The 13,431-nt window shown below is 43.9% G+C and overlaps 1 protein-coding gene and 1 long non-coding RNA gene across 3 annotated transcripts in view; one reads left to right on the top strand and one right to left on the bottom strand.

The window, feature by feature from the left end:
• Positions 1–13,431, top strand: part of LOC145545740 (uncharacterized) — a 32,930-nt gene that overhangs the window by 6,235 nt on the left and 13,264 nt on the right. The window lies entirely within an intron of this gene.
• SLC10A4 (solute carrier family 10 member 4) overlaps positions 1–13,431 on the bottom strand; it is a 41,744-nt gene that overhangs the window by 4,776 nt on the left and 23,537 nt on the right. Inside the window, exons 2-3 of one of the 2 annotated variants that reach the window (XM_081590516.1) lie at positions 10,836–10,997; positions 621–1,471 (exon numbers count right to left, since the gene is read on the bottom strand). In XM_081590516.1, the coding sequence (XP_081446642.1) occupies positions 621–1,471; positions 10,836–10,943 (959 nt within the window). In that variant the 5' untranslated portion in view covers positions 10,944–10,997. The remainder of the gene's footprint in view (positions 1–620; positions 1,472–10,835; positions 10,998–13,431) is intronic. The other variant, XM_081590521.1, reaches the window with a different exon arrangement.

A 13,431-nucleotide genomic window follows, 5' to 3' on the forward strand; every position in this document is an offset into this window, starting at 1 on the left:
GATAAAAAGAGTCTCAGGACTGTTGGCTCTCTGCTTTCTGCAGCCTACTGCACTGGTTACCCTCTGGATGATTGTGAGGGCAAGGAATATTTTTGTTCTCTTTTCTAATCCTCCGAAGCACCCTGAAGGACATGGTAAAGCTGCCGGATACTACTTGTTGGACTGACCTCAATCACAGCCTTATTTATGAGATTACTTTCTTTATTGGAGCCAACAGTCCGATTTTGCTTTTACATTTCCCGCGAGTCCTGGCTTCAGACTTTCCAGTTCCTTTGTCTTCTGGGGCCCACAGACCTGCACTGACAGTGCAACAGTCAGGGAGGGTGGGGAGAGAGCTGTGGATGAGACCCCCAGACCTCAGAGCACCTCTGTTCCCATCTAGATCTTCTCCCCTCCAACCCTGCCTCTTCATGTCTGCCTGGACATCACCCTCATCTCCAGTTTCTTGGCAGCTCTTCCGCACCTCATGCTAACCGCCTCCACTTCCTCCCTCCTTGGTCTTGAACCGCACCTCATGCTAACCGCCTCTACTTTCTCCCTCCTTGGTCTTGAACCGGTGGCTGTAAACGCGGTTGACAGCGATTAGAAAGACGCCTATGGGACCGTAAGCTGCTCCGTACCTGAGGTTCATGTCGCCGTCCACGAGCAGGGACATGAGGTTGGAGAGATTCCCGCCGGGACAGCAGCCACACAGGAGCACCGCCACGGCGGCCGAGCCGTCCAGGGAGAAGGCGAGCGCCAGCAAGAAGGCCAGCAGCGGCAGGAAGCCGAACTGGCAGAGCGCGGCCAGCAGCGCGCCCACCGGCCGGCGGACGTGCGCTCCGAAGTGGTTCCCGTCGACCGTGCAGCCCAGGCCGAGCATGGTGATGCACAGGGCGGCGCCCACCAACACGTTCAGCCCATGGTTTAGCGGCGTGTCCCAGAACGGGGGCTCGTGGGCCGCCTCGGGCCGAGCGAACAGGGTCGGGCTTGGGCCACCAGCGCCGCCCGCGAAGCTGCCGGCCGTCGGCGCCGGGGTCGGAGTGGGGCCGGGGCTGAAACTGACTCCCGGCCCGGGCGCTACACTGAGCACGGGGCCGGGGCTGGCGCTGGAGGTCGACGCGAGGGTTGCGTCCGGGCCGGGGGTCAGGCTACTGGCATTGGGCGACAAGGTGTAATTGTCCGGGGGCAGCGTGGACGGGCCGAAGAGCAGGGTGGCGTTGTCGGTGCCAAAGAGCAGGGTGGAGTTGTCGGTGCCGAAGAGCAGGGTGGCGTTGCCGGTGCTGTCCATGGCTCTGTCGGGGAAGGCTGCGGGTCTGGCTCTTGCCAGCCCTGCGGACGTCTCTTCCCTCCCGCCGCGCGGGCCTCCCTGCGCCTTCGATCGCCACCGCCGTCCGTCTGTCTGTCCACCCGTCCGCAGCAGCCAAACGGGACTCAATTGCAAGGCTCTGCTGCGCGCGGCTGACGTCTGGGGCGGCGGGTTGGTCCTCAGCTGTGGTGGGGTGGAGTGGTGGAGGGGGGGAGGTTGGCTGGCGCCCGCTGGCTGGCACTTAAGAAAGCGCAGCCCCTGAGGGTGAACCCAATCGCTGGGCCCCCCGCGCCCGCAGGCCCCGCCTTCGCCGGCCGAGTCCCCTCCTTTTAATCACCAGTAAGTGGTTCTGTAAGAGTGTAGCCAGGGGCGGAACAAAGACCTGACAAAGGACAACAAGAAGAAAAAAAAAACAGAAAAAACCGTGCCTGGCTGCTGATCAAGTTCTTTGATGGGCCCTGATTCTTTGATAATGAAATCTGGACATCCAGACACATAAGAGAGAGAGAAAGCTGGTCTATGCACGCACATACATCATATAGACTGTTCAGAGAGCCTGCAACCCCGAGTGTTGCGAAGGATGCTTGACTTAATAGGAACGGCTCTCTGGTAGCAAGACACAATACTTGTGTTCTGACAAAGTAGAAAGTAATAAAATATATACTGGTGGGGTTTGAGCCAGGTCTTGTGCAAGTGCGTATGCATTATTTCATTTGATTTTCTCTCAGCAGAGCCTTGGGAGATATCCTGTTAGCTCGATTTTTCCACACCAGGAATCCTAGGCACGGGGAAATCTCAGCCTCATCAGCCAAATCCACAAGCACCTGACTTGGGATATGGTGCATCGGGATATGGTGTTAAAGCACTGCAGGGGAAGAGCTCTGCTGAAAAAAGTCTCCGTGAAAAATGTATGTTTGGGAATTTTTGGCAGATGGGGAAAGGCTACTTCAGTGGTCATAGATTTATGAAGTGATTTGAGTATAGCCAAGGCTTTAGGATTAAAGAACTGAAAAGAAATAAAGTGGTGAGGTTCCCTGCTTCAGACAGGTTTATCCAGAAAACAAATCAAATGCAGAGTTCTTGGGAGTGTTGAGTTAACAACTTTATGTGAGTCCCTGGGTGCATCTGCAAAGGAAAGGGACCTGCATATCAAGAAGCCAGGGAGAAGGCATCTTGCTGACTGAAGTGACTATAACCTGATAGCTAGTTGAGCTGTGAAAGCCAACAGCGGGGATTTCCAGGCTGAAGTCTTAGTTCAGGGTTAGTCTATGTGGAGCCAAGATCCTAGAGTGAATTCTTCCTCCTGGAAATTTGTCCCTACCCTATTTTCTACATTAGAGGAGACTGGGTGACTTCCATTTCCCAATGGTGCACTGAGTTCATATGTTTATATTTCAGTTCAGTTCAGTCACTCAGTCGTGTCCAGCTCTTTGCGACCCCATGGACTGCAGCACACCAGGCTTCCCTGTCCTTCACCATCTCTAGGAGCTTGCTCAAACTCATGTCCATCCAGTTGGTGATGCCATCCAACCATCTCATCCTCTGTCGTCCTCTTCTCCACCCACCTTCAATCTTTCCCAATGTTAAGGTCTTTTTCAATGAGTCAGTTCTTTGCATCAGGTGGCCAAAGTATTGGAGCTTCAGCATCAATCCTTCAAATGACTATTCAGCACTGATTCCCTTTAGAATTGACTGTTTTGATCTCCTTGCATCAATTTTTTGGCACTCAGCGTTCTTTATGGTCCAACTCTCACATCCATACACGACTACTGCAAAAACCATAGTTTCAACTAGATGGACCTTTGTTGGCAAAGTAATGTCTCTGCTTTTTCATATGCTGTCTAGGTTGGTCATAGCTTTTCTTCCAAGGAGCAAGCATGTTTTAATTTTATGGCTGCAGTCACCACCTGTAGTGATTTTGGCGGCCAATAAAATAAAGTTTGTCACTGTTTCCATTGTTTCCCCATCTATTTGCCATGAAGTAATGGGACTGGATGCCATGATCTTAGTATTTTTTGAATGTTGAGTTTTAAGTCAGCTTTTTCACTCTCCTCTCTCACTTTCATCAGAGACTCTTTAGTTTCTCTTTGCTTTCTGCCATAAGGGTGCTGTCATCTGCATATCTGAGGTTATTGCTATTTCTCCTGGCAATCCTAATTCCAGCTTATGCTTCATCCAGCCCAGCATTTCCCATGATGTACTCTGCATAGAAGTTAAATAAGCAGGGTGACAATGTACAGCCTTGATGTACTCTTTTCCGAATTTGGAACCAGTCTGTTGTTCCATGTCTGGTTCTAATTATTGCTTCCTGACCTGCATACAGATTTCTCAGGAGGGAGGTAAGGTGGTCTGGTATTCCCATCTCTTAAGAATTTTCCACAGTTTGCTGTGATCCACACAATCGAAGGCTTTGGTATAGTCAAGAAAGCAGAAATAGATGTTTTTCTGGAACTCTCTTGCTTCTTTGATGATCCAGTAGATGTTGGCAATTTGATCTCTGGTTCTTCTGCCTTTTCTAAATCCAGCTTGAACATCTGGAAGTTCTCTGTTCATGTACTGTTGAAGCCTGGCTTGGAGAATTTTGGGCATTACTTCGCTAGCGTGTGAGATGAGTGCAATTGTGCTGTAGTTTGAGCATTCTTTGGCATTGCCTTCCTTTGAGATTGGAATGAAAACTGACCTTTTCCAGTCCTGTGGCCACTGCTGAGTCTTCCAAATTTGCTAGTATATTGAGTGCAGCAAAGGTCTGTCTAGTCAAGGCTATGGTTTTTGCAGCGGTCACATATGGATGTGAGAGTCGTACTACAAAGAAAGCTGAGTGCTGAAGAATTGATGCTTTTGAACTATGGTGTTGGGGAAGACTCTTCAGAGTCCCTTGGACTGCAAGGAGATCCAACCAGTCCATCCTAAAGGAGATCAGTCCTGGGTGTTCATTGGAAGGACTGATGTTGAAGCTGAAACTCCAATCCTTTGGCCACCTCATGCGAAGAGCTGACTCATTTGAAAAGACCCTGATGCTGGGAAAGATTGAGGGCAGGAGGAGAAGGGGACGACAGAGGATGAGATGGTTGGATGGCATCACCAACTCAATGGACGTGGGTTTGGGTAGACTCCGGGAGTTGGTGGTGGACAGGGAGGCCTGGCGTGCTGTGGTTCATGGGGTCGCAAAGAGTCGGACATGACTGAGCGACTGAACTGAACTGAACTGAGTGCAGCACTTTGACAGCATCATCTTTTAGGATTTGAAATAGCTCAGCTGGAATTCCATCACCTCCACTACCTTTGTTTGTAGTGATGCTTCCTAAAGCCCACTTGACCTCGCACTCCAGGATGTCTGGCTCTAGGTGAGTGATCACACCATCGTGGCTATCTGGGTCATTAAGATCTTTTTTGTATAGTTCTTCTGAATGTTCTTCCCATCTCTTAATATTTTCTGCTGTTAGGTCCATACTGTTTCTGTCCTTTATTGTGCCCATTGTTGCATGAAATGTTCCCTTGGTGTCTCTAATTATCTTGAAGTGATCTCTAGCCTTTCGCATTCTATTTTTTCCTCTATTTCTTTGCAGTGATCACTTAGGAAAGTTTTCTTATCTCTCCTTGCTATTCTTTGGAACTCTGCCTTCAAATGAATATATCTTTCCTTTTCTCCTTTGCCTTTTGAAAATATAAATATGTTTATATTTTCTCTTCCCCAAATCTTGTGAAAATGGCAGCTACTGCTGCTGCTAAGTCGCGTCAGTCGTGTCCGACTCTGTGCGACCCCATAGACGGCAGCCCAACAGGCTCCTCCGTCCCTGGGATTCTCCAGGCAAGAACACTGGAGTGGGTTGCCATTTCCTTCTCCAATGCATGAAAGTGAAAAGTGAAAGTGAAGTCACTCAGTCGTGTCCGACTCTTCTCGACCCCATGGATTGTAGCCTACCAGGCTCCTCCATCCATGGGATTTTCCAAGCAAGAGTACTGGAGTGCGTTGCCATTGCCTTCTCCGCAGAGATTATGACAAATATGGGGCTTCCCAGGTGGTGCTAGTGGTAAAATTCCTGCCTGCCAATGCCGGAGACATAAGAGAGGCAGTTTCGATCTCTGGGTGGGGAAGATCCCCTGGAAGAGGCAACCCACTCCTCCACTCCAGTAAGCTTGCCTGGAGAATCCCATGGACAGAGGAGCTGGGCAGGCTGTAATCCATAGGGTCACAAAGAGCCGGACACAACTGAAGTGACTTAACACCCTTGCACACACATAACAAATATGATTAAGTTCATGGCATATTACACTCTTTATCACAAATAATTTATTCCCTCTCCATTAGACCATAAATCCACAAGAGCAGTGCTTCTGCAAGCATTTAGGAAAAATAATATACCCTCAAACTGTCCCCAGACAGTAATCCTAAAAAACAATGCAGTGACATCTATAGAGGAGAAGGCAATGGCACCTCACTCCAGTACTCTTGCCTGGAAAATCCCATGGATAGAGGAGCCTGGTGGGCTACAGTCCATGGGGTCGCTAAGAGTCGGACACGACTGAGCGACTTCACTTTCACTTTTCCCTTTCATGCACTGGAGAAGGAAATGGCAACCCACTCCAGTATTCTTGCCTGGAGAATCCCAGGGACGGCAGAGCCTGGTGGGCTGCCGTCTATGGGGTCGCACAGAGTTGGACACGACTGAAGCAACTTAGCAGCAGCAGCAGCAGCAACATCTATAGAGCTTTGAAGGAAGTAGGATGTGACCAAAAAGATTCCAAGTTTTCATTTTAGTTTATGTGCAGATAAACAACAAAAAAAAAACCACCCAAATACTTTGGTTAAGTGAGTAGGAGACATGTGAACAAACAGACAAGATAAGGAGGAGGCACTGTGGAACCTTTACATTCTTGAAACCACAGGAGAAGATAAGCCAAGAACACAAATGGCAGAGGGTGAGCTGAAGCCCGACTCTGCAGACACCACTCCAATTTGTGCTAATGGTATTAAAATCCACAATCAAATTAAATAAGCAGTAACTAGAGGCAGGCCAACCCATCCAACTAACTCCTCTTGGGGATTGGGGAGGGATATGAGAGAGAATTTCTGCAGTGGGTGAAGAGTGAAAAGCAGAAGAGATGGGCTTGGGTTGTAAATCAGCAGGAGGATCACGCTCAACCTGCAGCCTCAAGGATTTCTTGGGGCCTGCACACCTGTCCTCTCTCCTGCTTGTGTGGTTGTTGTAAAGAAAGCAGATGCTCTTGCCTCCCCTCTTCCTTCTGATCTTTTTCACTATTTAGGAAAAACCCTAGGATTAGGAAAAGAGAGCTCGCTCTCCAGGTGCGGTGATAATGGCAGGCTGCAGCGGGTCACTGAATTTCGTCTGTTGCCCTACCTTTTACTCTTACTACTGCCAAAGAGAGTCTGGCCCACCCAAAAGGGAGAAAACACATAGATGGGAGAGATGACAACATAGGTGGAAAATGCCAGCTGGGAGAAAATAAATTTAGAGCCTTCTTGCACACCATACACCAAAATTAATTCCACATGGATTAAAGAGTTAATATTAATAACAATAATGGAACAAAATTTCTGGAGAAAAATATTAGCTAGTATTTATCTCATCTTTGGATAGGGAAAATCTTCCTAAGCAAAAAAGTAACAGAAGAAATCATAATGGGAAACTCAGTAGCTAGGATGCCATAAAAATTTTAAACTTTGTTATAGTCAAAAACGCATTGAAAAATTAAAAGCAAATTACAAAATAAGAAAAAATATTTGCAACTTCTATAAAACCAAGAGCTAATATTAATTTTATAAAACAGTTTTATAGATTAATAAGAACAAACAATAGGGAAAAAAAAACAGCAAATACTATGAATACAAGATCACACAAAGGAAAGACCAAAGAAATTAAACTGAAGCAATTAGATGCTATTTTTTCACTGTTAGAAAAGACTGACATAAATGATATTATATTATGGTGCCAAGGATTCTATCAACTGCATACCCTCTCATCCTGCTAGTGGTGTATCCTTTCTGGAAGAAAACTTGGTATAGATGACAGTAGTCCTAAAAATGTGCATCTACTTTGATCTAGCAATTCTATTTTTGGGTGTTTATCCTAAGGAAACAATCGGAATTTTTTTAAAAAATGAGAGCCACATTGAGTGCTTACAGGACAATCTGCTAAGCTTCTAATCATGGATCACCTCATTCAATTTTTATAACAGGCTTAATGAGGTCAAAATTTGCCAAGTCGAAAGAAATAACTTGCCAAGTCACCTCCTAGTAGGGATAGAGTCAGGCTTTTTGAACCCAAGCTTTTGGATCCCAAAGTCAGTCCTAAACCGGATGTGATGTAGTTAAACAGGAAAGTGAAAGTGTTATTCGCTCAATCTCAGTCATTTCTGACTCTTTGCAACTCCATGGACTGTAGCCCGCCAGGCTCCTCTGTCTATGGGATTTATCAGGCAAGAATACTGGAGTGGGTTGCCATCTCCTTCTCCAGGGGATTTTCCTAACCCAGGGATCGAACCCAGGTCTCCTGCATTGCAGGAGAATTCTTTACCGCCTGAGCCAACAGGAATTGCCTTTAAAAACTAAAATAGAGTTACCATATGATCCAGCAGTCCCACTGCTGGGCATATATCTAGAAAGAGGAAAGCTCTAATTTGAAAATATACATGTACCTCAGTGTTCACTGCAGCACTATTGTCAATAGCCAAGACATAGAAACAACCTAAATGTCCATTAAAAAATGAATGGGTAAAGAAGATGTGATACATATAGCATATATACAATGGAATATTACTCAACCATTAAAAAGGAATGAAATAAGGCTATTTGCAGCAACATGGATGGACCTAGAGATGATCACACTAAGTGAAGTAAGTCCGATAGAAAAAAATTAGTATTATATATCACTTCTATGTGAAATATGACAAAATGATACAAATGAATTTATTTACAAAACAGAAATACAGTCACAAACATAGAAAACAAGCCCATGGTTACCAAAAGGGAAAGGGGCAGAGGAGGGATAAATTGGGAATTTGAGATTAACGGGCAGGGCTTCCCTGGTGGCTCAGCAGTAAAAAAAATCCACTTGGAATTCAGGAGACATGGGTTCTATCCCTAGTTTGGGCAGATCCCCTGAAAAAGGAAATGGCAACCCACTCCAATATTCTTGCCTGGAAAATCCCATGGACAGGGGAGCCTGGAGGGGCTACAGTCCATGGGGTCGCAAAATAGTTAGTCACAACTAACAGCAATAATAACAACAAACTACTATATATAAAATAGATAAACAACAAGGACCTACTGTACAGCACAGGGAACTGTATTCAATATCTTGAAGTAACCTATAATGGAACAGAATCTAAAAAAGAAGAAATATAGATATATATAACTGACTTTGCTGCATACCTGAAACATTGTAAATCAGCTATGCCTCAATTAAAGAAATTTTAAAAAATAAATAAATATGAATATACTAAGACAAGAGACTACTATGCAGATGCCAAGAATCGTGTTTACAACCAGAGTTCCTAATCTGGAGTCCACAGATGAATCTGAGACCCTCCAGAAATAAAGCGATCAGTTTTTCTACATCTGTACATTTTTTTCCTGAAATGTGAGTTCATGACTTTTCTCAGTAAGTCCAAGACCCATTTTGAGGAATATTTAATGACAAAAAAGAAATTCCCTGTTGACATAATCTTAAGTGATAAAGCTATAAACACATATTAACATACACTTATGTTCTAGTAAATACATTTTATATATATATAAACTTAGAGGGAATTTCTCATATCTGAGTGGTAGTATTAAAAGGGATTTTTATTTTCTTCTTTGTGTTTACTGTGTTTTTCAAAATTATACATATATTTTATAATCAGAAAAATAAAAAATTTTTCTAGTTTAAAATCCAGAGGAAAAATACATTCTACAAGTATCAAAGTGAAAATCATGTAATCAATCTATAGGCCATAGGTTGATACAGAAAAATAGGCCAAAGATACAATTTATAATAGACAAATTATATTCTATTTATTAAATAGGAAAAGTTTTACCCCACTAATATTTAAATAAACATATAATATGAAACTTCAAAAAAAAAAGTCAAATAGAGTATCAAAGTAATATTTAATTGTGGTAATGCCATAGAAACATACCTTTGATGGTGAGTGGGTATTTGATACAACTTCTGGGGAAAGCACTTTGATAATACAGTACTGCTCGACATTTTTTTAAAAATTTGAATTATTCCAAGTAAGGTGCCAGAAACCCTGACTCAAATTGCTTTGAGCTAAAAAGGGAGTTTAGTGACTCATGAGAATGAAAAATCCCCTGGTGTGGCTGGCTCCCAGGTTACAGTGAGGACTCGGTCTCTGTCCATTTCTCAGCTCTACTTTCCTCTATATCATCTTCATTTTAATGTTCACTTTCTCTCTAGGGGGCTGTTTCTCCAGAAATATCCACCAGCTCAGAACCACCCACGGAAAGAGAAAGCTTACTTCCCAATGATTTTCATAAAAGTCTTGGGGTAAATTTGACCCAGGAACTGTGCCCATCCTCAAAAAAGACATTGTAGTCACAAAGGGGAACACTCTCCCTTGAACTTGGGGTAGTCTCATCCCCACATGAGACACATGAACTCAGATTTGGGTCAGGGATTCCCCAAAGGAATACTGGGTGCTCTTAACAGATGGAGGAAATATGGATATTGGGCAGGCAGAAACTAGAGGGGCTCACCCTGCTGACTTAGAGAAATCATCTGAATTGCAGACAATTTATTCAGGAAGCTAAAATAAGACTGTGGTAAGAGAAAAAAAATTAGAAAGAACCTAAATATTCAGCAATATGAAATTGATTGAGCATATTACACTTTATTCACATAATAGAACAGTATACAACTATTTAAAAGCTTAATAGTCTGAAAGGAAGAAAGTTAATTATACAACAGAATGTAGATACAATTTGGTCCCAATTTCTTTAAAAATATTTATATATTTGCATTCAAAAGGACTGGACCAATGTATACAAAATATAGTGGATGATGGATGATTTTTGTATTCTTATATTTGCTTTATGTCTACTCTCAACCTTCAGCCCCTCATAGAAACTGAAATTGTCAAACAAGTAGATCGAGTATATAGTTATATTGTGTTTTAATCAATAAAACAGGGAACTTTTCTAAATTCCTTGAAGCAACTTGAATTACAATAATGCTTGACCACTTTTGTTGAAAGGAAGCAGGAAAATTTTCTTCTAATAGAATCCATCAAACAGGAGAGTTGGTTGGAATATTCCTCTCAGCTGCTTTGTATCTAAGAACAACATGGCCTGGTGATTATGCCTGATTTGTATAATCAAGCCTATTTTCCAGGATAAATGTCAATTTCTAACAGTGTTAATTATACTTCAATAACTAGCTAATGACAGATATAACCAGGGACTATCTTCTGTGCCCAAAAAGCATTCCACACTTAAAATGCTGGTCTGCAGTAAAGGTTTCACCACTCTCCCAAATCAGAGGTTGTGATAAACCAAAACAGCATAAAGCAAGGAAGCAATTACCTTAGGACACATCTTGCAACAGATGTACGAAATCAATCGAGATGAAGCACAGATGCTCAGACAGAGTTCACAGATCTGGATGCTTGATGCTGAGATGAGGAGTGTCATTCCCAGGAAGGGGTTTGTTGGGTCCACTCTTACTGCTTGGAGCACTCGATGCTTCTGTAACGGTTATTGTAAAACCAACACAATTTTCACTTTTTTTCTGAAAGTGAAAATCCTCTTTGGGTTGCTTTTGGTTAGTGAAAACAAGGACTAATATGTAGGTCTTTTGTAAAAGTAAAGTGGTGTGAAGTGAACCTTGGAAAAGGGGAGGATACCCGTGTTACATTTATATAACTGGCATGAAAGCCTGAATATTTCGAGATGGTGGGGGCTTGGATTGTCACTCCTGGTGCATGCAGACATGTTAAAAGCTGCTCAGGAATGTATGGGTGACCTGTTGGACTCTGCAGGCGGAGCTCCTATTTATGGAAGCCTTACTGTAGAGTGGCCAGATGTAGCAAATAAAAGTATAGGATGCCCAGTAAAGTTTGAATATCAGATAAACAATAAAGTTTTTAGTATAGATGTCCCAAATATTTTATCAGGCATCATTACCTGGAGAAAGAGGATGATTAGAAAACTGAACTGAACTGAACTGAGAAAACTGAATTGAAGTGGTGGCTTCTGAGGGCCAGGAGCACCGTGTGGCTAGGAAGCAACCCCCAAATCGCAGGGAATACACTAGATGGGAAAAGGGGAGGTAATAGGCTTGGGCCAGGGGTGGTGCCTGGGGACTGATGAAGAGGAGATAGCGAGGCCCCTCCTTGTCTCCTGAGGAACGTGGCCTGGTTCCAAGTAGAGAGAAGCACTGCTACTGCTGTTTCTGATTAAACATGTTCTGTAGATGAAGTCCAGTCTCATAGAGTGGAAGGAAGACATTGATGTACACAAACACTATAGCAGGAAGTAATCTGGGAATGAAGGATGTGTTAACTGGACACAGAGTGGCTCTCAAGAGGGCCAAAAAGTCAAGAAGGAAGCCCCAGGGCGGACCACTGGAGGGAGGTGGACTCCAGGGTGTCCATGGAGGAAGGTATTTATGTTCACCCAACTCATATGGCCAAACAGTCACTCTACTGAGCAAAACCAGTTTTTTTGCTCCCCAGAGTTCCTCCCCTTTTCTCCTGGGAGATAGACCCTCCTTTGGGGTAGGAGGAGCGGGATGGGGCGGGCTGTGGAAGTAGGGAGTGGGAGGGAATTGCATCTCCAACAGCTGTTGTCATAAAGTCTGAATGGAAGCCACTGCCTTCCTAAAGGACCCCATCTCTGAGTTGTCATGGACTGGTTTAGGGATGGACCTCCAGACCCTTCTTAATAGCTTGGAGAAATCCTAGACAGGGGGTTGGCTTTACTGTCAGCTTGTAAGGAGAAATTCACTACAAGCAGAATTGTCCTTGAAAATCCTTTAGATACACATAACAGTATAATAATTTTTTTCATGAAGGTCGCAGTGACACATCACCCAGTATTGGAACAGAGGGTTGTTTCTTCCTCTGAGCACCAGAGAAAGTGACCAGCTTGCATTTCAGGGTCAGGTTATATGAAATGACTCTTTGGACCTTTGCTCCAGGTTATCAGGCCATGACAAGTGCTGGGATCTCAAGTACAGCAAATTCTCTTCTCCAGGCTTGGACCCACTGTACTTAGTGGCCGGCAGCGTCACCCACACACAACCATCATCTCTCTGTTATTTTCCCCTCATCCAATTCAAAGAATTGATTTTGTAAACAATAAAGTGTGTATATGATGTAACCCCAGGAACTAACCTCTTAACCTCAGTGACTGGTTCAATAAGTGGAAATTGATCCACCATTAGAAAAGACCCTGATGCTGGGAAAGATTGAAGACAGGAGGAGAAGGGGACAACAGAGGACAAGATAGTTGGATGGCATCACCGACTCAATGGACATGAGTCCAGGAGACAGTAAAGGACAGGGAAGCCTGGTGTGCTGCAGTCCATGGGGTTGCAAGGAGTTGGACACAACTGATCAACCAAACAACAAGGTCAATTAAGGTCCTTTCCTATGATGGTTTTTTAAATGAGAATCACAAGGAAAAGCCCTCTTGTTAAGAAGTTGGCAAGTTGTGAACCCAGAAACTGATACTAACCATAGCTGCATTTTGTAAAACGACCTAGTTTGGGAGAATAAAGTCAAAAATAAAAGCCTAAATAAAGCTGATGAAAGGTTAAGAGAGAAAATGTAGGCAGGTTCCTGTTTTGGTTCTTCCCAACAACACTCCTCACCTGCCTGGTTATGCGAGCTTTCAGCCAAGCTAGTTCAAGTTGCAAATGAAGGAGTCCTTGAATAACAAAACCATTTTCACCTAGTGTGAAAGTGTGAAAAATTGGGAATTAGTTGTTTAGTAATTTTACAGGTGGTATTTGGCTATTATTTGGTAAGTTTTGGTGTAACTCACATTCCTGGATTGCAGCCCAATCTCATGCAGCCAGGGGAAGAATGGGCTCCGTTAAATTGTTGCACAAAATAAGCAGTTGTTAATATAGCGTAATCTGTCATCAAGGTATTACCAGCTTCCCATACTGGGAGGT

The sequence above is a fragment of the Giraffa tippelskirchi genome, chromosome 1 (genome assembly GCF_054371585.1).
Source record: "Giraffa tippelskirchi isolate mGirTip1 chromosome 1, T2T-mGirTip1v1.2.pri, whole genome shotgun sequence".
Taxonomy (NCBI): Eukaryota; Metazoa; Chordata; class Mammalia; order Artiodactyla; family Giraffidae; genus Giraffa; species Giraffa tippelskirchi.